General features: G+C 59.4%; 2 protein-coding genes across 5 annotated transcripts; one reads left to right on the top strand and one right to left on the bottom strand.

Moving 5' to 3' along the window:
• Positions 1-70: 70 nt before the first annotated feature.
• Positions 71-2,190, bottom strand: FBXL15 (F-box and leucine rich repeat protein 15). Its single transcript, XM_023240860.2, has 4 exons — positions 2,066-2,190; positions 1,741-1,894; positions 915-1,420; positions 71-402 (listed from the first exon to the last, which is right to left on the bottom strand). Exons 1-4 carry the CDS (start codon positions 2,116-2,118, stop codon positions 213-215), a joined length of 903 nt encoding a protein of 300 aa, XP_023096628.1. The 5' UTR covers positions 2,119-2,190; the 3' UTR covers positions 71-212.
• On the top strand, positions 2,151-19,610 carry PSD (pleckstrin and Sec7 domain containing). 4 transcript variants are annotated; one of them, XM_011287444.3, is made up of 18 exons: positions 2,151-3,184; positions 4,526-4,584; positions 5,849-6,585; positions 6,868-6,970; positions 7,460-7,820; positions 8,549-8,989; positions 10,209-10,403; positions 10,568-10,648; positions 10,855-10,967; positions 11,534-11,592; positions 11,700-11,789; positions 15,503-15,546; positions 16,936-17,126; positions 17,211-17,281; positions 17,391-17,548; positions 17,721-17,865; positions 18,152-18,295; positions 18,785-19,285. In XM_011287444.3, the coding sequence occupies exons 3-18, from the start codon at positions 5,932-5,934 to the stop codon at positions 19,013-19,015; spliced, it is 3,081 nt and encodes a 1,026-aa protein (XP_011285746.1). In that variant the 5' UTR covers positions 2,151-3,184; positions 4,526-4,584; positions 5,849-5,931; the 3' UTR covers positions 19,016-19,285. The 4 variants fall into 4 exon arrangements, with proteins under 4 accessions (XP_011285746.1, XP_019669313.1, XP_019669315.1 ...); XM_019813754.2 differs by lacking the exon at positions 4,526-4,584; XM_019813756.3 differs by lacking the exons at positions 2,151-3,184; positions 18,785-19,285 and adding an exon at positions 19,325-19,610 and having other exon boundaries at positions 4,434-4,584.
• The last annotated feature ends 57 nt before the right edge of the window (positions 19,611-19,667 follow it).

Below are 19,667 nucleotides of genomic sequence, written 5' to 3'. Positions count from 1 at the left end.
TGTGTCTGTCTGACCTTCTCTCCCAACTTCACATCCCTTATCTCCAACACGGCAGCAGCTCCAGGCAAGAGGGGGTAAAAAGCTCTTTATTTGAAGCTCCAGGGTGGGGCAGGGCATCCGCCTCTAGCCAGAGGCCTCCACAGTCCAGTTTCCCTACAGTTCATAGTCAGGCCCCCGCCACACAGTCCAGCTGTGACCCATCGGCAGGCAGGTCAGACCTGCAGGTTGACAAAGGGTGCAAAACCAGCCATGTCCTGCAGGAGCACCAGGGCCTGATGCAGCGGCGGCTCCACGTCGATGTCCACGCCGCGCTTCCGCAGGCGGCTCAGGCTGGGCTCGGCCACATGGTGGCAGTGCCGCACCCGCAGCGAGCGCAACGCCGGGCAGTACTCGGCCAAGGTCCTGGGGGAGGAGCCGGGTGAGGCTAGGGGCCAGAAGCTGTTTCGCCCACGGTGGGGGAGCCAGCGAAGCCCCTGCCTCCTTCAAACTCAGAGCATACTTTTTCCCTCCATAAACCTGGATGGGGGGGGGGGGGGTTATGAAGAGGTCTGGATGGGGTCATACACCAATGTCTCCAGTGAACTCGGGACTTCCTCCTATCTCTTAAAGGGGGAACCTGCTCCTCAGCTTCGCCCAGGATTTCAAGGTTTTCCCCTTGTTGAAAAGAAGCCTGAGAGTCGACTGTCTGTGACATCCGCTCATGCGTAAATACTGGTTCCAAAAAGTTTTTTAAACTATGGGTTCTCTGGCCTCGGCAATCCTAGAGATCTTTCCTGGTCTGAATGGGAGTGTCGTGGTAGCAGAAAAACCCAGAAACCACAGTTCTGCCTTTTGACAGCTGCACCCCGTCCCTAAACCAGAGGCTTAAAAAGTGATTGCCCTCTTCCCATCCCACCAACCCAAGGCCCAGGCACCTGACGCCGTCGCTTCCGACGCGGAGGCAGCCGGTTAGATCTAGGTGCTCGAGTTCCGGGCAGTTCCGAGCCAACTCCTGGACGGCGGTATCCCCCACATTGGCGTTGACTGCCAGCGAGAGGCTGCGAAGGCCTGCGCCGCGCCTCTGCGCCAGGTATACGATGGCCTCATCCTTGAGCTGACGGCAGGCGGTGAGGTCCAGCTCCTCAAGGGCCGGACAGCGGTCGGCGAGGCCGCGCAGCGCCAGACCGTCTACCCAGTCACAGTGCGCAAGGGAAAGGCGCTGCAGGCGGGGGCAGCCCTCCGCCAGCGCCCCCAGCGCTCGGCGGCTCAGTTGTCCGCAGCCGGCTAGAGCCACGCTCCGCAGCTGCGGATTCCGCGTCAGCACCGGCACCAGATCCTCATCCGACAGCCATTCGTGACACGGTGCTAGGGCCAGCTCCTGCAGCCCCTCAGCGTCCCGCAGCAGCCAGGCCAATGCGGCCCGCGGGATCTGCGGACCCACCTGCGGGCAGGGAGGCACCTCGACTTTCAGCTGGTCCCGAGGGCGGGGCGGGCGCTGCCTCTCCGCCCCATTAGAGTTATTTCCCGGCAGCAACCTGCCTTCGGAGTTTGCCCCCTGACTCCCAGGAGAGACCCCACGTGCCCTCTGAGTTGATACCCGGTACTCGCCCTTTGAGAGTACTTCCCGAAGGGTGGGTCGCTTCCCGGGAGTTCCTGGACGCGCAGAGGGTGGGGAAGGGTAGACAGCTGGGCTGGGGGCTGGGTTGGAGGCGGGGAGGGGGCGGTACCCGGACGGGGGCGGGGCTCTGGCCCCTGGCTCACCTGAGCGGCGTCGAAGCGGCGCAGGCCAGCCAGGTGCAGCTGCACTAGCGCCCGGAAGGCCCGGCTGACGCGCTGCAGCCGGAGCAGCTGGCGCAGCGGCACCCGGCTCAGGACGTGTGGGAGCAGCACGTCTTCCCAAGGCAGGTCCAGGAGCCTGCGGGTAAAGGGGCGTTGGCGGTGGCGTTCCCGGGCCGCTGTTACCTGCGAGTCCGCCTCTGTTATGCTTCTGCGCCCTGGCTCCTAAGAGCGACCCCCAAACCCGGCCCAGTCAGCTCCCTTCCCCCAGGTCCTTCTTCCCTCTCTCGGCCCCTCCGGTGCTCGGTACCTGACGGCTCCGGGCTCTTGCTCCCCTCCGGACGGCTCCATCGGTGGCTCCATCGGCGGCCTATTGCGCGTGCGCAGTAAGGTCCTCTCGCTTTGGCCTTGGAGCGGCCTCAGCGAACCCGCCTCTTCGGGCTGTAGAGACAGACCGATTCAATCGAGTGTGGTCTCACTGAGGATCCTATCTGAAAGCGTTCCGGATGGATATCAAAACTGAAGGCGGAGCCGACCGGTGGGGTAACATCAGACCTCGCCTTCTCGGCTACAGGGCTTGAGACCTGAAGCTGGAGAACGCGATGGTGCAGCAGAGACTGGCTCTTTTTTCGTCTTGGGCCAGTGGCCGCCGCTGAATGAAGTGGTGATGGGAGGAGCAGGCAAAGCCAAACGCAGAAGGGGCGGAGCCATGACTCCAAGGTTCTGGGCCTATTCTCTGCCCTCTGGTCGCGCTTAGCGACTTTGAAAAATGGGGAGAAACTATCCAGGCTTTTACTGTCTCGTGTGTAGTAGGTGCCCAGTAATTTGTTGAATGAATTGAATGGGCGAAGCTAGAATTTTTCTTCCTTCATCAAGCAAAATTGCCCAAACCCTCATTCCTGGTTAGTTGTCAAGTACAGGACTGTCCAGCCCCTTCCACTCCCAGACGATTTGGAAAAGGTTTGCATCTTTAGGGGAGAGGCGTAGAGGGCGCTGAAAAGGACTATCTTCCCAGCTGGGTCCCTTTCTTTTCCCCAGGAGGTCTAGAGTCCTGAGAACAATGAGTGCTCAGCCCAGCCCACCAGGAGTACCGCTTCTGGGCTGACCTGGGGATTAAGCTGTGGGGTTTGGGGCTGGGCCCGCCCTGGGGCAGTGATGCCCCAGAACTCCAGGCTCAGACTCTGGGCCACCCTCTCACCGCGTCCACAGTTCCTGGTTCCAGGGTCCGCTCCGGGGAACCTCCAGAGTAGTGCTTTCCCCATCATCCATTGGTGGGGAGAGTATGAAGGACGCTGAGGGCTACTGCTGTCGCCGAGAGCTGCACCCCAACAGGGCTGCGCTCTCCCTTCGTGCAACCGCTTCACCTGCCTCTGCATAACGAAAACTGCTTCCCATCCATTTTTTCATCAGGGTCGGGCACTTCTGCAAGGTGAGCAGGTCTGTGCTGTTACTCCATTTTAAAGATGGAACCGAGGCCCTTGGAGAGGACGCGCCTTGTCCAGGGTCAAGCGAGTCGCGATAGAGAATTCAGGCATCCTAGTTTTCCCAGAATCCCTTACACAGTCCCCCCCCACCCCCACCCCCCAACGCAGCAAGAAGGGAGAAGCCAGCAGCGGGGAGGGACCAAAGCGAGTTAGCTTGGGTAAGGGACTTGTTTCCTCTCCCTCAGCCTGCTTGGGGAGGGGGTAGATGAGAGGACCGACCTATGCTAAGATAGAGCCTTGTAGGCGCGCACCACCTCGGGCCGCGCGCCTCCTCCTCCTCCCAGCTTTGTTCGCCCCTCTGCGCCTGCGCAGTGCGACAAATCTGGCGCTGTCCCCTTCAGCACCACGCGGAGCCCGCGCCCCCCCCCTCCCCGCGGTGAGCCCCGCGCGCCCCCGCCTCGCACGTTCTCGCGCCCCCTGACCGCCTGAACAGACCCCTTGTTCCTTCCGAGGTCACCACCTCCTGCCCTGGCGTTCCCAAGGAGAGCAGTTGCCATAGGAACTCTGGCGGAGCTTTCTTAAAATAGCTGGGCCCCTTTCTACCTTGGCCAAGGGCACAAGGGTTGCCTGTTCCCCACTTCCTCCACTCCAGGAGTCATCCCGTCTAACCTTTTACCCCATATGGGCAGGACACCTAACTCAGGCAGCAAGGAAGTTCTTTTTAAAGTCTGACTAATATCCCTCCTGCTGCATCCTGAGCAAGTGGTCAAGGGTTGGGTCTCCTGGGTCCGAGACTCAGAACCCCTTAGGGTTTGAGGCAGTGTTTCCTAGATCTCTTTTCCATAAGTTGATGGTCTCCTGGATTTAGGGGGCGGGTCCGGTCTACACCCATACGGTGTGCTTGGCGCGGCCGCGTGCTCGTGGGGGCGGGAGCGCGTGTGGCATGTAACAGGTCATGTGGCAACCTCCTAGGGACACGCGTGGGGTCTGGAGCGGGACACGCGTGTGCAACTGGGTCCGGTGTGTGGCTCAGGGGGCGGTGGAGGAAAGGGACGGGGACAGGATTAGGGTGGGGCACGTGAAGGTCTGGCGAACTGAACCGGGGGTTCCATATATCCTCCCCCTCGTCAGGGGCGGGTCTCAGGTTGGCGGGAGAGCCCAGTGGGGACCTAGCGTCGAGAAGGGGGGCCAGCCTCCGGGGCTCAGGGCCCCGGGAGAGGGCGGGGGGGGGGGTGGGTGGGGGGATTATCTCTGCCTGAGCCGCGCGTAGGGGGGAGGGGGAGGGAGTGAGAGGCAGGCGGGCCTGGAGCAAGCGGGAGCAAGCGGGAGCCGCGCTGCCTTCACAGCTGAGCTGGGCCCAGCCTCTTCCCTGCCTTTCCTCGGCCCCAGCTCCAGGCGAGCAGCGGTGAGTACTGAGGCAGCTCCAGTCGGAGCTGCACTGGGGATGCCCTGGGCCCCCACTGAGCTTCAGAAACCTGCCTGGCAGGGTTGCTGCTCCTGACCTCTGCCCCTACCCTGCATTGCCACCAGAGGCCCCTTTACCCCCTTTAAAATCTATCATTCCCTTGAGAGGGAGGAGGGAGAGGGGTCTGGTGGTCTGGTGCAGCCTTCCCACCCAGAGACAGGTGACTGGTGGGGGTTGGGGGAGAGGGTGTGTGTACCTGCTGAAGTATGTGTGTGAGCATGCATCTGTATTTGTGTGTAACTGTGACCATAGGTTTCTGTGAGTGTCTGATATGCCTGTGTCTGTGTGCATTGGAGAATGAGGGCCTGGGTGTATATTTGGGTATCTCTTTGTGTGTTCTTGTTTGATGACAGTGTGTGTGTAAAATAAGCATGTGCCTTTACATTACACGCATATTTGTTATGACTGTGAGACTGTATGAGGGTGTGTCTTTGAGCAATGTGTGTGTGTGCCTGGGTCTGTGTGCCCTGGAGAGTGTTGCCTTTGAATGTGTTTAACTGTGTATACTGATATTGTCTCCGTGTGTGTGTGTGTGTGTGTGTGTGTGTGTGTGTGTATGAGCGTGTGTACCTGTATGGAGAAAAAGAATGTCTCTTTCCCATTTGGCATGTATATATTGGGAGTAGGGGCCTCAGTTCAGGCCTTTCTCCTCCCCTTCACCCTATGTCTTTCAACCCCTCATGGTCCCTATATAACACCACCCCCCGCCATCTTCCTGCCTTTCCTTCTAGGAGGCCTGGGTTCTCTCTCACTGAGTAAGGGGCCTCCATAAGAGAGACTTTGGGGGACCCGTGGATTTATGATGATTATGAATGGCTGACATTCCTGGTCCAGAGTGTGGGGTACCAGCCTTCCCCAGCCCCCATCAGAAGTAGCTCCAAAATGCCACAGGGATTCTGAACTTACTCAACTTCTGAAATAGCTTCCTTTCTCCTCCCAGGGTGATGCTCAGGGCCCCCAGAAGAAGGAAAGGAGCCAGGGGCCTATTAGGGGTATAATTCTTTTCTCCTCAGGCCTCCATGGAAGTAGCCCAAATAGGAGGCCTGATCACCTCCAGGGGTGGGGTCAATGATGCTATATTCCAAGGGTGGGCTAGGCCCCCTGGCACTCAGATGGCCTATCCAGCTTTCCCCTCCCTATCTGTGCTCTCCTGCCCATCCACCTCCCCTGCAGCTCACCCCCTGCTTCCCTTCCTCTCTTGCAGGCCTGTCTGAAGAGCATGCTGCCCCCTCACTCCCCGCCTGGCCTTGCCATCCCTGCCCCCCCAGCCTGACCCCCGGCCCCAGCATGGCCCAAGGTGCCATGCGCTTCTGCTCCGAGGGCGACTGTGCCATCTCCCCACCACGATGCCCGCGCCGCTGGCTCCCCGAAGGCCCAGTGCCACAAAGCCCCCCAGCCAGCATGTATGGCAGTACAGGCTCCCTGCTACGGCGGGTGGCAGGGCCAGGTCCCCGAGGCCGGGAACTGGGACGTGTGACAGCACCCTGTACACCCCTGCGTGGTCCCCCCTCACCCCGTGTTCCTCCTTCACCCTGGTCACCCTCTTCACCCACTGGGCAGCCCCCACCAGGGGCCCGGAGCTCTGTGGTCATATTCCGCTTTGTGGAGAAGGCCAGTGTGAGGCCATTAAATGGGCTACCTGCTCCCGGAGGCTTGAGTCGGAGCTGGGACCTGGGTGGGGTCTCTCCTCCCAGGCCCACTCCAGCCCTTGGGCCTGGCTCCAACCGGAAGTTGCGGCTAGAGGCATCCACATCAGACCCACTCCCAGCCAGAGGAGGCTCAGCTCTGCCTGGTAGCCAGGGCCTTATACATGGGCCACCAGCCCAACCTCAGGTTGGGGCAGATGGCCTTTACTCCTCTCTCCCCAATGGGCTGGGGGGACCTTCTGAGCACCTGGCCAAGCTATTCCCAGGACCTGCTGACACTGGACTCCTGAACCAGGTATGCGACCTCCCTTGGGCTCCCTGGAACTCTAGAGCCCCAGAAAAGGGGCAAGGCTTGGCCCTTTGGCAGTCCTGGGCCTGTCAGCTCTTCACTCTAAATTCTTTGATCTGTCCTAAATCTGTCTCTTTCTTGCCCTCTGTGTTTGCCCCTGTGTCTTGGCACCTCTATTATCTGTCCTTGTGTGTTTTTCTTTCTGTCTTTCTGTCCCATGTTCTTGTGTCTTTGTATGTGTGCCTTTATCTCTGGATGCCTGTGTCTATTTCTCCCTTCTTGGCTTAGGGGGACACCTGGTCCTCCCCCCGGGAAGTTTCCTCTCATGCCCAGAAAATTGCTCGAGCCAAATGGGAATTCTTCTATGGCTCCCTGGACCCCCCAAGCTCAGGTAAGGTCCTGGACTGAGACAAGGGGAATAGGGCAGGGTCTTCTCCCCAGCAGCTGAGGCATGGTAGGGGGCCTTCCTTTAAACCTCCCTCAGTCCTTCCTGGGGTCATGAGTTGGCTAATGCCTCTCCAGGCCTCAAACTTTCCATCTGTCTTATGATGGAGGGTTGGGGCGTCATAGCTGGGTTGGGCACCTAGAGGAAGCTAGATAGAAAGGAGGGCATGACAGGATATCAAGGGTCATTCTGCGGAGCAGAAAAGAGGCTGGTCTCCCGCAGGCCCCTCAAAGTTATTTGACAAGAACTTGATTTGAAACGAGCTCCACTGGCACAAGGAACAAGCTGGGTTCATAGCAGGAGGAATGGTGGCTAGACAGTGAAGGAACTTCCTGCCAATATGAGGCAGCGGGGAAGAGCTCCTTCCTAGAACAGAATCAGGACAGGGAGCTGACCAGGATAATCTGCTGACAGGGATGCCTATGCATACTGCAGGTGCTAAGCCCCTGGAGCAGGCCCCCCCATCTCCACCTGGGGTGGGCTCAGGGCAGGGCTCTGGGGTGGCTGTGGGGCGAGCAGCCAAGTACTCCGAGACGGACCTGGACACGGTGCCCCTGAGGTGCTACCGCGAGACCGACATCGATGAGGTGCTGGCTGAGCGGGAAGAGGCTGACTCGGCCATCGAGAGTCAGCCCAGCTCTGAGGGCCCACCTGGCACTGCCCGCCCACCTGCTCCACGTGCCAGCCCATGTCTTGGCCCTTGTCCCAGCCTGGGCAGTGGCGATGAGGACGAGGATGAGGCAGGTGGGGAAGAGGATGTGGACGATGAGGTGTTTGAGGCCTCGGAGGGGACCCGGTGAGTGCGGGAGTGGGAAAGGACAGTGGCTGGCCCCTTTGAGCTGGCCCAGAGGCAGAGCTGGGGGAAGAGGGGCTGGACTAGAGATGAGGGCTGGACCGGGAGGGTCAGTACCAAGCTAGTGGTGCCGACGGGGTGATGCACCTGGAGACCGGACAGAGGCCCAAGGCCTGGCAGAATGCTGGGGACGTGGAGGGTGTTGGCAAGAGCCCATAGGGCAGGGAGTAGCCAGGACAGGGGAGGAAAGGGGTTCTAGTAAAGAACAGGAGGCAGAGTGAGAGGCCAGGGTTCAGAGTCAAGCCTGGGGGCACAGGAGCATCAATCTGGATCCTGGCTTCTGGCAGGAGAGTGGGGAGCGTGGGGGCTTTCTTCTCCGTCTCACACCCCACCGCAGCCTTGGAGCCTCATCTTCTCCTAAGATGTTGCCGGAAATAGAAACGGGATGGCAGGAGGGGAGAGGATCAGGGAGGAGGAGAAAGGGAGATTAGCAGGGAGGAAGAGAGGAGAGGGATTGGGTACTGGGGACGGGTAAGGCTGGGGTTCCTCAGGGGCACTGAATAGCTTGGTGAACCTGTGGTGGGGACTCCCTACCCAGATTCCTTAGAGGGCTGGGGACCTGTGAGAAGGAGAGGATAATCCCCTCCACAGAGTGGTATGAGAATTCAATGAAATGCTACCTAAGAACTGTCTTCTGGGCCCCTGATCAGAGACTCTCCCTGCCCCTGCAGGCCAGGCACCCGGATGCCTCACCCTGGGCCTCTCAAGTCGCCCCTGCCCTTTCTGCCTGGGACCAGCCCCTCGGCTGACGGGCCTGACTCTTTCAGTTGTGTGTTTGAAGCCATCTTGGAGTCACACCGGGCCAAGGGCACCTCCTACACCAGCCTCGCCTCCCTGGAGGCCCTGGCCTCACCTGGCCCAACCCAGAGCCCCTTCTTCACCTTTGAGCTGCCTCCCCAACCCCCTGCTCCCCGGCCTGACCCACCTGCTCCCGCCCCACTTGCACCTCTTGAGCCAGATTCTGGTACCAGCTCTGCTGCTGATGGGCCTTGGACACAGAGAGGGGAGGAAGAAGAGGCAGAGGCTGGAGCCAAGCAGGCCCCAGGGAAGGAGCCCCCTAGTCCCTGCCACTCGGAGGACAGCTTTGGGCTGGGGGCGGCACCTCTGGGCAGGTGAGTGATTCCTTTGATTCCTCAGACTTGAGGCCCCCCCGAGCCCCAGGAATAGTTGCTTCAAGGGAAAGACCCTGAGTGGGAAGATGTAGTTTATATTCCTGACCCCTGACAGAGTGGTTAGGGAATGCCGATGTTTGTTTTTCCATTTGGAGGACTACTTCCTTTGGCTATGAGCGGGAGCCCCTCACAGCCCACCCCTAGGACCCCCTTGGTCCTAGACCCAGTGACTTGACAAACAATGATTCAGGATTGAATGGGTCCCAAGAGAACACTCTCCTTTCCAGAAAGGCCCTTCCTACCACAGGCAGAGCCTTTAACCTACTTAGAATTCTTGTGACCTTACCCCTACCTAGCCTGGAGGCTTCTCCCAAAGATGCAGCCACCAGCCTCCCTCATTGCCTCCCTCCCATGTTGCCTCCCCTCTTCAGTAAGGAGCTTCTCACCCTTCTCCAGGAAGTCCTGTCACCAGTCTAACCTTTCTGCTCTCCCTCTGCCAGCTACCCTCTCAGTCATGGAAACCATGGCAACAGGAGGGGGTGGCCAGGGAGACAGGGTTGCCTAGCAACCAGGAGTTTCCGGCCTCTGTCTCTGGGGTGACAGGTGGCTTTGCTAGTAGAGCAGCTGGGATGGCGGGAAGGGAAGGGGAGGAGGAGACAGGGGATGAATGGAGTGCACTCTGACCCCCAATCCCCTCTGCTTGTTTGTGGGTGGAAAAAAAAGACCAAGGAGGAAGAGCCTCCTCTCCTTAAAAGGCCAGAAGAAGAAAGACATAGGAGTGGGAAGGTGTCCCTGCTGCCCTCAAATCATGGTTTGACCCTCCACTGTTCCTCTCTGGCAGCCTATCTATCCCACTTTTGCCCATATTCTCAGAGATAGAGGACTATGTTCTGACTAGGGCCAGTGTGACAATGGGGAAACTATGCCTATGCCTAAGAGCAAACCTAAGACCTAAGGGCTTTGGGGAAGCAGCAGAAATCCCCACAGCAGAAATATGGATGCTTGTTTGAATTTGATGCAGGCCTTCTACAGAGAGATGGTAAGGATGGAATCAGCTGATGGAGGGAACCCATACAGGGTCCTTCTCTGGAGAAAAAAAAAATGCCTTCTCTGTGTCCCAATCTCCCCCACTCTGTCTTCTGGGTTTGGAGGCAGAGGAAGGATCTGGATGGTCCCAGAGGGACTGCCCCACCTCTGAGCTGGTGTTTTACCCTGGCAGTGAACCACCGTTGAGCCAGCTGGTGTCTGACTCGGACTCAGAGCTGGACAGCACAGAGCGGCTGGCCCTGGGAAGCACAGACACCTTGTCCAATGGGCAGAAAGCCGACCTGGAGGCTGCACAGCGCCTAGCTAAGAGGCTATACCGACTAGACGGCTTCAGGAAGGCTGATGTGGCCCGGCACCTGGGCAAGAAGTAAAGCCATTGGCCGGGATTGATAATATGGGGAGAGGGGATGCATCCTGTGGGCAGCACCTCCACACCCCGTCTATCTAATGCCCCCAGGTCTCTAGGTAACCCCGTCTGGCCCCTTGACCCTTTCCCTTGAGACTCCACCTGACTATCTGCCCTGCCCACAGCAATGACTTCAGCAAACTTGTGGCTGGCGAGTACCTCAAGTTCTTTGTCTTCACGGGCATGACTCTGGACCAAGCTCTCAGGTGGGTGTTAAGCCCTTTGAAGGCAGGTCCCATGCTCCAGCCCTGCTTTGCAGCGCCTCAGTTGTGCCTTCTCTGAGCACCTGTGCCTTCCCTAGGCTGCCCTGATGTCATCCTTCCCAGGCTATCAGGGCATGGCTAAAAGCTGGGGCTGCCTGGTTAGGGGACCTTGGGTAGAGGTGACATGCTCCCTCTTTCCCCCTTCCCAGGGTGTTTCTGAAGGAGCTGGCCTTAATGGGTGAGACCCAGGAACGGGAGCGCGTGCTGGCCCACTTCTCCCAGAGATACTTCCAGTGCAATCCAGGAGCCCTGTCCTCAGAGGGTGAGGAAGCCAGGGGGCAGGGCTTTCCCAGCTGGTCACTGAAGCAGATGGGCACAGTGTGTGCACATAGGAGCATGAGTGTGTATGTAGAAGTGAATGCATGCACAGGCTTGCAGGCATGTGAGCATGCGCGTGTGCAGTGCTGACATGGCTACGTGGTTGTGGCACTGAGCATGCGGGCAAGCATTGCTAGGGTCTCGTGTGTGTTGCGAAGAACCAGGTGGCAGGTGTATTTGCATGCCATTGTTCACATACACGTGCAAGACAGCATTTGGCTTGAGTGTGGATTCTGTTTGGCTGCGCTGATCTGCAAACTGTGAGGGGCCCACTGGCTTTTGTGCATACTCACAGAAGCATGTAGGTGTTGGGGAAGATGTCCCTTTCAGGCATTTGCTGGAAGAGTGAGGTCTTTTGGCTGAAGGAGGTAGGGTTCACTATGGGGTTCAGGACTTATAAAAGTATGATTGTGGGCCAGAGTGGGCTGGGGGTGAACTGGAAGGCTGGGGAAGACAGCTGTGGGAAGAGTCCCTGGGAGGTAGCTGAAGCCGAATGTCAACTTTCCCTAGACGGTGCGCACACGCTGACCTGCGCCCTCATGCTACTCAACACTGATCTCCACGGCCATGTGAGTGAGAGACTGGCAGGAGGGAACCCCCCAAAACCAGACTGCCTTGAGACTTAAAGGCCTGGGAGCCCAAGGTCCCCCTCACAGGCCTCTGTGCCCTTCCTTAGAACATTGGGAAGCGCATGACCTGTGGAGACTTCATCGGGAACCTGGAGGGCCTCAATGAAGGCGGAGACTTCCCCAGGGAGCTGCTCAAGGTGGGGGCCGGGGGCGGGGGTGGGGGTGGGGGTGGGGGTGTGGTGGGGCAGGGTAGAGGTTGCTGGAGGGGAGAGATTGGGACCAATCGGGCAGAGTGGAGGTTGGAGGCTCCTGCTGCTGGAGCCTGGGCTCCCGTGACTCAGCTTGGGGACCGCCCCCTCCCCCAACCCCAACACGCAGGCTACCCGGGAACATGCGCACTTGCGTGCAGTCTTGGCCGCTCAGCGGGGGAGGGGAGACGGCTCTCGAAATCCTGTTTTCAGGCAGCCTTGGACCTTGCATTTGCCTACTTCGGTGCCCCTCCTCCAGTGTTCACTGAGGATAGGAGGGGTTCCAGCACAGGGCAGGCATACTGCTTCCCTCCTTCTCCTCCACCCCCTGCCCCAGGGTGTATGACCACAAAGCCCTTCTGGTATCGTTGCACAGGAGGGACCCGGAGGTAGAGGGGCCCAAGAGGGACAAAGGCTTTTCCAAGGTCTGGAATCCAGTTACCTCCAACTTGGGACTAGATTCTGCTCTCCCGACTCCCTTGTTGCCAGGCCCTGCGCCCAGGCGCCCGCGCTTGAGGGGTTAGCTACACAGGGGCTAATATGCATGGGAGGAGGAGAGGGCACCCAGGTCTCATGGATTCACTCATTTCCTTGATCCAATGGTTTTATCCAGGGATGCCTGGACCTATTTGAAACGCCTATGCTTGGCAAAGGGGCTCTGGGCCGCCACATACATGTGACTGCACAAGAGTGTCCTTGGGCGCGTCTGTGAGCTTGGGGTGTGTCGGGCTTCTGAGTTTGGAAATTTATTTGTGTTTGGGGGTGTCCATTGTGAGTTCAGGGTGTCAGAGAGTTGGGGTATATGTTTGAATTGGGATATATGCGCTTTAGGGTGTTGGTAAATCCGGGGATTTGGCTGGGGGTTTGTTTGTGCTTACGATTTAGAGAGTGTGTCTGAGCTGGGGTGTAGATTGGGTGTTTCTGTGTATTAGAGTGTACATCTACAAATTGGCTGATTTGTGACATGTATCCATGATCAGGGGTTGTTTATGAGTTAAAGACTAAATTTTGAGGTGTGTATCTGAATTTGTAGTCTCTGTGAGTTGGGGTGAGTGTGAATTGGTGCATCTGGTTAGTTGGGGTGTATATCTGTAAACTGGGGTGTGTGTACGTAAGTGGGGGTATAGCCTTGAGCATCTGAGCTGTCTTCGGTTGGGCGAGTTGTATGAGGCTGGTGCGATTCCACGGCTGCCTCCATCCTGCGCGGCCCCTACTGCGTGGCCTCTCCTGGCTAGGCGGGGGGGGGGGGGGGGGGGGGGGGGGGGGCAAGAGGACGCGTTCCTACCTCTCCCGCCCCTGGCCCCCCAACCCTGACCAGCCAGGAGGGAGCTGCAGACCCCACAGGGTCAGCCCGCCTTTGCAGCAGCAGGCCTAGGGACTCCCGGTGCCATCCGCAGCATCCCCAGAGCCGCCCACCCTCTGGCACTTGCCCGGGCTGGCCCCCGAGGCCCCGCCCCCGTGGCTGCGCGTTGAGCCGCGGGGCCCCTGCGCGGTGGGACGCCTCCATTTTGCGCCGTCCCCGCCCCCAGCCCTCGCCCTCCCTCCCCGTCGGCGGCCCCCTCCCTCTCGCGCCGAGCCGCAGAGCCGACAACGCCGCCGCCGCCGCGCGCTCCGTGCGTCGGTGGGAGCCGGGCCGGGCTCGGGCCGGGCCGGGCCGGGCCGCTCGCGCCGGCTGTCGGGGGAGCCGTCCGCGGGCCGTCCGGGCCGTCCAGGCCGAGGGCGGACGGGGGCATGGCCGGGGGCCGCAGCGCGCCGGCCGGGCCAGCATGATCGGTGTCAACAGCATCCACAGCAGCGCGGGGCGGCTGCGCTCGCGCTCGCTGTGCTCCGTGCGCTACGGGCGCACCCACCGTGGCGCGGAGACCCTGTGCTACGGCTGGCCGCAGCGCTCTCGCAGTCTCAAGCCCGTGCTCTACACCGACCTGGTGGTCAGCCGTCTGCAGAGCCGCAAGAAGAAGAAGGCGGTGAGGGCGTTGGGGCCTTGGCCCACGCCAGGCTGGGGGGCGGCCGAGGGGGTTGTGGAGGGCGGCGTGGCTGAGGGGGCGGCTTGAGGGAGGCACCGAAGGTGGCGCGAGCTGGGGGGGGGGGGGCGGGCATCGGTCAGACCAAGGCGGGAGGCCAGCAGGGACAGAACCCATGGGTAGCCAGGAGTGGGCATGGACTGGAGGGGGAAGGGCACACACCGTCGGATCAGTGTGGATATCTCAAACCAAAGGGTCTTTGGGTCTTCTACCTGGGAGCATGACATGGGGCTCACCGATGGGGTTTAGGACTTTGGAAGGAAGACATGGTTGTGGGCCAGAGGTGGTCCTTCGAGGGGCCAGGGGATGAACTGGAAGGCTGGAGACAGGTTGGGTCTGGTTGGACACTTCAATCTCCTGGTCAGAGTTGGAGAGAGGATTAGGGTCGGGGTTATGCCGGGCTTGGGCTGGGGATGTGCTGTGAGGGCTGTGTGTGCACAAGGCTGGGTTGTGCTATGTAGGGGGTGGAGGTTGTGGAATGTACCCATCCCTGGACAGGGTGTGCACATGTGGGATGCCTGGCTAGCCGTGTGGCTGAGTGTGACAGTAAGCAGTAAGATAGTCAGAGACTGTGGTATGTTGGTGGTGGAGTGGGGGGCTGTGTCCCATCACGGAGAAGGCACCGACGTCACCACTTCACCCAGCTCACGCAGGCAGCATCACACGCCACACGCATAGCCCAACACGCACATGTTGGGGACACACCCACTCACAGACAGGCTGGTGGAATCGCCCCCACAGTGGGAGGTGCTGCTGTGGACCCATGCTGCAGGCCACCCCCGAGAAGAGGGGTCCCCTATACAACTCCTGGAGTCTATTCTCTACTCAGACCATCCCAAGGCCCCCACAGGTCCCCCATGCCAGCTCTACAGAGGGGAAGTGACTGGTCCAGGAGCTCACAAAGAGCTTGGGGTATGCAGGGTTTGGAAGCTGAAACATCTGCTTTCTAGACTAGTGTTCACTCTCCAGTAACATGAAGGATGTGGGTGGGCAGGGGCCTGGCCCACCCTGGCATTTAACTTGGTGGGGCTCTCTGGGTTGGGGGAGGTGCTCAGCTTGCCCTGGGGTTAGGAGTCATGAGAGTGTGTTCTCTACTAGCCAGGGAGGGAGGTGACAGGGTGAATCCCTGTTGCTGGGCCTCAGTTTCCCCATATGTTCTGTGTGGGTTTATCCTATGGAAATAGGCCAAAGCACATGGTCCGGGAAAGGAGAGCTTCTTGGGAATGCTCTTTTCTATTCCTTCCAGGGCTGTGCTTCTCCCACCCAGGATCTGGGCAGGATGATCCCTAACAATAACAACAGCAAAGATAATAATAGCAGCTGCCATTTATTGTGCATCAGCCATATGCCTGGATGCCCTGTGCTAATTGCCTGCCCTGTGTTACACACCTGTTAGTATGTTTGTTCTCCCCATGGATACTTGCCCAAACTCATGCAGCAAAAGTGACACAGTACTGTCTCCTAATTCTCTGTTCCAGAGCCCGTGTTCTTGGTCCTTACACCCTGCTACCCCCATCCCCACCCCCCATTGTCTCCTCCCCTCGAGTTTGGAGGGAGGGCTTTGAGTTCTGGCATTGGGGTACATAGTTTGCCTCCCTCAGGAGTGACCCATACCTGCCTGATTTGTTCCTCCCTTCCTAGGCCTTGTACAGCTCCATCAAGAATGAAAAGCTGCAGTGGGCCATGTGAGTCCTGGAGCTGTGTGGTGAGGGAGATGGGGTGCGGGGAAGGGGCTGCCTGGAGAGGCTGAGAGCACTGGAGTGGGCCCTGTGAGTCCAGGTTGGATTGTGGGGCAGGGAAGGCGGGTGAGGCTATGAGAGGCACTGAGGCTGCTTCATTTCCTTCTTTGGAGATGGCTGCCTGGACTTGGGGTTCTGTGTCTTTTCTCTAGCTGGGTTGTTATGACAAGCTAGGTTGGGATGGATGGCCACTGTCAGCTGGCCTGGGAGGGGGGATGCTGAAACAGAAAGGGGAGGTCCCTTGCCAACCCAAGCGGGAAGACAGAAGTCTCTGGAGATAGAGCCCCGACCAATAGCGTGAGAGCCTCCTCTCAGGTCCTAGGGAGTCCAGAGCATCACAGAACAAGGGACCACATTGTCTACTCTTGGCCATGGAAACAGACTCAGAGTAAGTCTTAGAGGAGTCCAGTCTAAGGGAGGAGGTCCAGTTTAATGTTGGGCCCCCCAGTCTGAGGGTGGAGCCTCATCTAAACAGTCAGTAGGTCACTCATACTTGCTGGTGTCTGCTGAGAGTTCAGTCACAGATCAGGTCGGTTGGGAGCTCCCAGTCTGCAGGAAAAGACCTCAGAGGAGGCAGAACTCAGCACTGGGATGCAGATTGGAACTTGGGGCAAGCCTTGAAGGAAGGGAAGCATTTGGAGAGAGAGAAGTTGGTATTTGGGAGGCAAATATGTGGTGGCTGAAATGAGCGTGGGTTGGGGATACCAAGAGGAGGCAGGCCTAGCTGGCTGGAGAGTGGAAGGAGAAAGAGGCAGTATGGGCAGGGATGTAGCATAGGCCTCATGCAGGAGGAAATAGGGAGCTACTGCAGGTTTTTGTGACAGGATAGAACCGGATTCTTTAGATGGTATCTAACAGAGCCTGTGGACCAGGAGGTACTAGGTGACCACTAGGAAGCCACTTCTGCCACCACGTAGCCAACAAACTATGAGCAAAGCATGCTGCTGGGTATATAGCTGGGACAGCCAAGTCAGACGTGTCTGCCCTAGTGGAGAAGGGTGTGAAGGCTGGTGTGCAAGTGCAGAAACAGAGGATGGGGAGGAAGGGACAGACATGGCTCTACCCTTGGGAGCTCTAACATGAGCAAGGAGATACGCTGCCCGGAGAAGGCCTCATCTGAGCAGGGGGACACAGCTACCCCTGGGGAGATCTGGTGTGAGGCGGGAAACAAGGCTCCAGGAGCCTCAGGTGGAGGGGAGCCACACCCTGTGAGAGGGGCAGTTCCCCTATTCCCTCCACAGACAAGAGGGCGCTTTCCTGGGTGGGCAGAGGCCAGGACTTAAGCGGGGGTTGTGGCTGCAAGGCCAGCCCCCTCTGAGGTGATCACACCTGCAGAGACGAGGAGGAGCTGAGACGCTCTCTGTCTGAGTTGGCCGACCCCAACCCCAAGGTCATCAAGCGGGTCAGCGGGGGCAGTGGCAGCGGCTCCAGCCCTTTCCTGGACCTGACTCCTGAACCCGGGGCTGCAGTCTACAAGCACGGGGCCCTGGTGCGAAAGGTGCACGCAGACCCTGACTGCAGGAAGAGTACGTGGCTGGGTGGGGAGGGTCTGGGGGATGGAGGGGAGGGGGCCTGTCTCAGGCCCCCTGACCTGTCTTCCTTCCCCCCAGCACCTCGGGGCAAGCGGGGCTGGAAGAGCTTCCACGGGATCCTCAAGGGCATGATCCTCTACCTGCAGAAGGTGCGGGGCCAGCCCGAGGGGTTGGGGCTGAGCTGGCTCAGGGGAGTGTGGGTGGGCTGGGCCAGGCTGGGGTGGGACCATGGCCAGGACAAGATGGGCACCCCTGCAGGAGGAGTACCAGCCTGGGAAGGCCCTATCAGAGGCAGAGCTAAAGAATGCCATCAGCATCCACCACGCGCTGGCCACACGTGCCAGCGACTACAGCAAGAGGCCCCATGTCTTCTACCTGCGCACAGCTGATTGGCGGGTCTTCCTCTTTCAGGCCCCGTGAGTGCCCTCTTCCTGCCCATCCTGGACCCCTTTGCCCCACTCCTACCTTGCTCCCCTCCCTTGTCCCTGGATTACCTCCTTGCTTCCCAGGCCGCACCCTGAGCCAGGACAGGCATCCCTGGACTGGAAACCTGGGGCTAGGTCCTAAGTGGTGGTGTTGTCTCCCCAGGAGCCTGGAGCAGATGCAGTCCTGGATCACTCGCATCAATGTGGTGGCTGCCATGTTCTCTGCACCCCCCTTCCCAGCTGCTGTTAGCTCCCAGAGGAAGTTCAGCCGCCCTCTGCTGCCCAGCGCTGCCACCCGCCTCTCCCAGGTACCCCCAGCTCTGTCCACCTGGTGCCAGTGGGATGGAGTGTGGCAGGCCCAGGCCGACTGCACTCAGGGCTGCCCTGTGTGATCATGTAGATGTCACTGCACCAGGACACTGGCCATGGGGGGTGAGTGAAGGCTGAAATCCAGTCTCCACTGCACTTGCCAAGGTGTTAACCTAGATATGGTGCTTTGCTCATCCAAAGGCAGGGGCACCTTTCTAAAAAAGCTTGCACAAAGGCACTATATGTGCTCGAGTGACCCTGACCAACACTCCCCCTGGCCTCTAGGAGGAGCAGGTGCGGACCCATGAGGCCAAGCTGAAGGCCATGGCAAGTGAGTTGCGAGAGCACCGGGCTGCGCAACTGGGCAGGAAGGCCCGAGGCAAGGAGGCTGAGGAGCAGCGGCAGAAGGAGGCCTACCTGGAGTTTGAGGTGAACCTCCCTGCCCTGGCACCTCTTTGGCTCCTTTCTCCGTCAGTGGGGTCTCACTGTTGCCACATACAGGCTCAGGCTAGTGGTTAAGGGCACGGACTCTAGTAGGAGAGTAGGACCAGCTGGGTGACGTTTGGCAGGTTGCCTAACCCCTCTGAGCCTGTTTCCACGTCTGTGGGCCAGGGATGACGTTCTTTACCCGCTAGGGTAATGAAGGGAGATGAGGTCTGTCAAGGGCTCAGTTTTTCCCAACTCTGGTTCGGGCCTAACAAGTATTAGATGTCATAATATGCAGTCTCGAGAGAGCCCAGAGAGGGTAGCTAGCTTACGAGGGGATCGTGTCATAGTCCCTGGGGGCTCTGGGGGCCTCAGAGTTGGGCAAGAACCTGTTGTCTCCTAGCCTTTTTTGGCATCCCTTCTTGGTCCAGATTGGGGTGAGATGGGCAGAGGGTGGAGAGCAGGCTCACAGCCCCTGCCCCTCTGCCTCAGAAATCCCGCTATGGCACATACGCAGCGCTGCTTCGGGTCAAGCTGAAGGCGGGCAGTGAAGAGCTGGATGCAGTAGAGGCAGCACTGGCCCAGGCCGGGAGCACAGAGGATGGACTCCCTCCACCTCACTCCAGTCCCTCCCTGCAGCCCAACCCTGCCAGCCAGCCCCGGGCTCAGTGTCATGGCTCAGAGCCTCGTGGAGGGGCGATCAGTGGGCGGTGGAAGCTCTGAGTTGAGGGTAGGAGTGTGGGGGTTTGGCGCCCACTGGGCACCTGCATGACATAGCCTTGCCTGAGCCCGGGCCGGCCTCGGGCCGCCCACGAGGGGCCCCCGGCCCAGGGCCCGACCGCGCCGGACGCGGTGTCCGGGGCAGCGCAGGGCTAGGGCGTGGGCCTCAGGAGCCTAGGCCAGGGGCCCCTCTGAGACCCCCATTTTGTGATAATGTTTTGCACTTTTTCGTACGGGGGCTGGGGTGGGAGGGGCCAGGGCCCCTTGGACTTTTGATGCTTTTTTTTTTTTTTTTTTTTTTTTTTTGGGTAGGGGGAGGCCTGACGTTTCTGCTTTCTGCTGAGACCACCCACACCCAACACCAGCAATCCCTCCTCCATCCTGGGGCCTGGCTCAGATAGAGGCCAGGAGTTGGGGCTGAGCTGGTTTTCCCTCCTTCCTCCCTGAGGCTCACCCTCTTTCGTTCCAGAGGTGGAGGAAGGGTATCCATGCCTAGGCCCCCATACAGTCTGGGGGCAGCATGGCCTTGCTTTCCCTCCTTCAGTGGGCCCTGCCCTTTGTACAGCCTCCAATCCCATTAAAACTGCTCTGGACTTGCTGGCTGGGCCTCCTTTTCCATTCTCCAGTACCTGGCTTGGGTAGGCAGCTGGTTCCA

This window comes from Felis catus, chromosome D2 (assembly GCF_018350175.1).
Source record: "Felis catus isolate Fca126 chromosome D2, F.catus_Fca126_mat1.0, whole genome shotgun sequence".
Lineage (NCBI taxonomy): Eukaryota > Metazoa > Chordata > Mammalia > Carnivora > Felidae > Felis > Felis catus.
Note: the sequence above shows the minus strand (reverse complement) of the source record. Positions and strands in the feature narration are given on the sequence as shown.

Excerpts from the sequence above, each read along its gene's own strand:
- FBXL15 (XM_023240860.2), bottom strand. The coding sequence starts at position 2,118 with ATGGAGCCACCGATGGAGCCGTCCGGAGGGGAGCAAGAGCCCGGAGCC. Across the intron at positions 1,421-1,740 it reads GCCGCTTCGACGCCGCTCAG|GTGGGTCCGCAGATCCCGCG; the intron begins GTGAGCCAGGGG and ends CCCTGCCCGCAG. Across the intron at positions 403-914 it reads GTCGGAAGCGACGGCGTCAG|GACCTTGGCCGAGTACTGCC; the intron begins GTGCCTGGGCCT and ends CTCCTCCCCCAG.
- PSD (XM_019813754.2), top strand. The coding sequence starts at position 5,932 with ATGGCCCAAGGTGCCATGCGCTTCTGCTCCGAGGGCGACTGTGCCATC. Across the intron at positions 6,971-7,459 it reads CCTGGACCCCCCAAGCTCAG|GTGCTAAGCCCCTGGAGCAG; the intron begins GTAAGGTCCTGG and ends TGCATACTGCAG. Across the intron at positions 10,404-10,567 it reads GCCCGGCACCTGGGCAAGAA|CAATGACTTCAGCAAACTTG; the intron begins GTAAAGCCATTG and ends CCCTGCCCACAG.